Source organism: Galeopterus variegatus, unplaced genomic scaffold (genome assembly GCF_000696425.1).
Source record: "Galeopterus variegatus unplaced genomic scaffold, G_variegatus-3.0.2 Scaffold3947, whole genome shotgun sequence".
Lineage (NCBI taxonomy): Eukaryota > Metazoa > Chordata > Mammalia > Dermoptera > Cynocephalidae > Galeopterus > Galeopterus variegatus.
In genome coordinates, this window is record NW_007730058.1 from 27,003 (window position 1) to 29,706 (window position 2,704).

Sequence of the window (2,704 nt, forward strand, 5' to 3'; positions counted from 1 at the left end):
TCCATTGCCGGTCACGAAAAAAGACAAAAAAAAAAAAAAAAAAAAAAAAGAAAAGAAATTAAGAAAAAAAAAGGAAGGACCGAAAAAGAAAAGGAAGAAAAGAAATCTCTAAAAATCAAATGTTAATAAGAAGGATCAAGAAATGCCAAACACTCCATGAATTCATAGGGCACACTACATATCCTACTAGATAATACATAGAGTTCTAACATGAAGCGTTGAGCTTCTGAACACCTAGTACCCAACCAAAAATTGCAACCTCTCCTGGGCATCTGACTGTTCACATACCTGTCCTGTGGGTTGTAGGAACTGATTATGGAACCGGCCATAGCACGAGTGCTTGCGTTGTCACTAATTGCACCAAGACTGGCTGTGTCTTTGGGGAAAATTTCCTTTTGGACATCGGCTTGGACTTCTAACCTGTGTAAAGAGGGGACGTTCAAGTTAATAGGAGACCTAGGTATTCTTAGACAGTCAGCTTCCTTGCACACATCTCTTCCATTATTCTCTTGCAAATTGTAGTGATCTGTCTGATCTTCTCCAATTGTCAAACAGCTCAAATAGATGTCCACACATTTTCTCTATTAAATATTTATTGAAATCGTCCCCTCCTTTCTATCCCCACCACTACTGCCTAACTTCAGGCTCTCAACATCTCTTGCCTAGATAATTACAATTGGTCTCTCTCTTCAGTAGCCGCTAAGTCCAAATCAAACAACCTCCAGACCAGTGCCAGTGTGGGCAAAGACCCAGTCACTCTAACAGTTCTCTAACTCTTGGATCCCTACTACCAAGAGGCATTTAACTTGATTTGCCAGGAAACCGTCTCTCCAGTTTCATCTCTCACTATAAACCCAAAATCATAATCACTCTGAATTTTTTCTCTTCTTAACTGTCTTTACACATTTTATACCTCCATGACTTTGCACATGCTATTACCTCTCTGGAAGTTTCCTTTCTCTATCTGACAAACTTATACTCAGTCCTTAACAACAAAGGAAACATCATTTCCCCTCACTCTTCCAGCAAACAGTCACATCCAGCTAAGTGCTCCTGTAGAACCTACCTATGATATTCATCATATCAATTTATGCATTTCTCTCACACACCTCTGTGAGCTCCACAAAAGGAGACATCCCATCTCATTCACACTTTACCCTCCATGCCTTGCACATAATAGGAACTCAAACATTTAGCAATCAGATTACCTCCAGGTTATGAGATTGAAGGACATATAGGAGCCAATCTCCTCCTCCTCCTCGCAGAGCAACAAACTTTCCCAGTGGTGTCTAAGAGCTGAGAACCCATAACTATTTCCTTTCTTGGTTCCAACATCATTATGTTGCACACTTAAGTATTTCCTCATAATGGGTTTCACAGTCAAACCCATCTGACTCATTCACTTCCTATAAAAGAAAGGCTTTCACAGAACTGGAACAGCTAAACTGGCTAAGCTGCAGTTTCAGCAAGTCAGTCTACAATTATGTCTGTCTGCTTATTTACAGGGGTGTTGGTTTTAAGAAAGCACAGCAGCGAACACTCCAACATGTGGGGGCAGGATCCCCTAACAAGATACAACCAGAGTCATGAGATGCAGGCAAGTCAGCTGCAGTCTGCAGCTGCACATTCGTGCATCAAACACTCCAACATGTGGGGGCAGGATCCCCTAACAAGAGACAACCAGAGTCATGAGATGCAGGCAAGTCAGCTGCAGTCTGCAGCTGCACATTCGTGCATCCTCCATCCTGCTGCCTGTGCCTCTGCTCTGCTGCTCCAGCCTCAGATGCCCTTTAAGAATGTGCCATGGCCCAAGAAAATGAGAGAGTGCAACAGAGAGTGCATCGAGTCAGAGACCTGGGTTCTAGTTTTGGCTCTGCCACAAAATCACACTCAGAGTTGAAAGAGACTTTCACAAAGATCACCTGGTGATTCCCAGACATGGGTTCATGCAATGGCCATGCTGGAATTACCTGGGGACGTTTTTCAAGACACAGACCACCCCCTAGGTCCCACTCCAGGAGACTCTAAGTTATTAATTCTGGGATACGGCCCTGAAATCTATTTTCTAGAGGTTCTCAGGTGACTGACAGGCACTCAGGTGTGGATCCAGTCCGCCTGTCATCTGTTTCTTGAATAATAGCCAAATGACCATCTGGTCTCACTTTAAACACTTCCAGGAATAAGCAGCTCAGTATCAACTAAGGTAGTCCTTTCCTTCCTTGGGCCTTTATATAGCTTTTCCCTATATTTTCTACACTAAACCAAAATGAGTCTCCCTCTACCTTTTGCCCTGTCATCTTAATCTACCTCTTGGCATGAGTCATCCAAGTCTAATTTATGTCCCAGTTGAAGGCCCTCTGGATGTCCAAAGGCAACCATCTCCCCTATCTCCCTATCTTGCTTTGCTCCACCTTTACCGCTCCCCAGTCCTCTCTTCTCCAGTACATTCAACAAAGTCCTTCTCATGGAATATCTCTTCTGATCCTCTGAATTTATTCTGATTTGTATAACTGGTGAAATGACCAAGCAAGTCACAATCTTTTTTAGTCATAAAACTTTAAATATTCTCGGGGCCGGCCCGGTGGCGCACTGCTATAGTGCGCCGCTTGGGAAGTGTGGCGGCGCTCCCGCCGAGGGTTCAGATCCCACATACAGACCGGTTCCCGCTCACTGGCTGAGCGAGGCGCGGGAGCAACACCGAGGG

At 44.2% G+C, this 2,704-nt stretch overlaps 1 protein-coding gene across 2 annotated transcripts in view; it reads right to left on the reverse strand.

The window, feature by feature from the left end:
- RNF19B (ring finger protein 19B) overlaps window positions 1–2,704 on the reverse strand; it is a 21,150-nt gene that overhangs the window by 1,608 nt on the left and 16,838 nt on the right. For both annotated transcript variants that reach the window (XM_008586345.1, XM_008586344.1), the window contains exon 8: window positions 289–420. In XM_008586345.1, coding sequence (XP_008584567.1) covers window positions 289–420 — 132 coding nt within the window. The remainder of the gene's footprint in view (window positions 1–288; window positions 421–2,704) is intronic.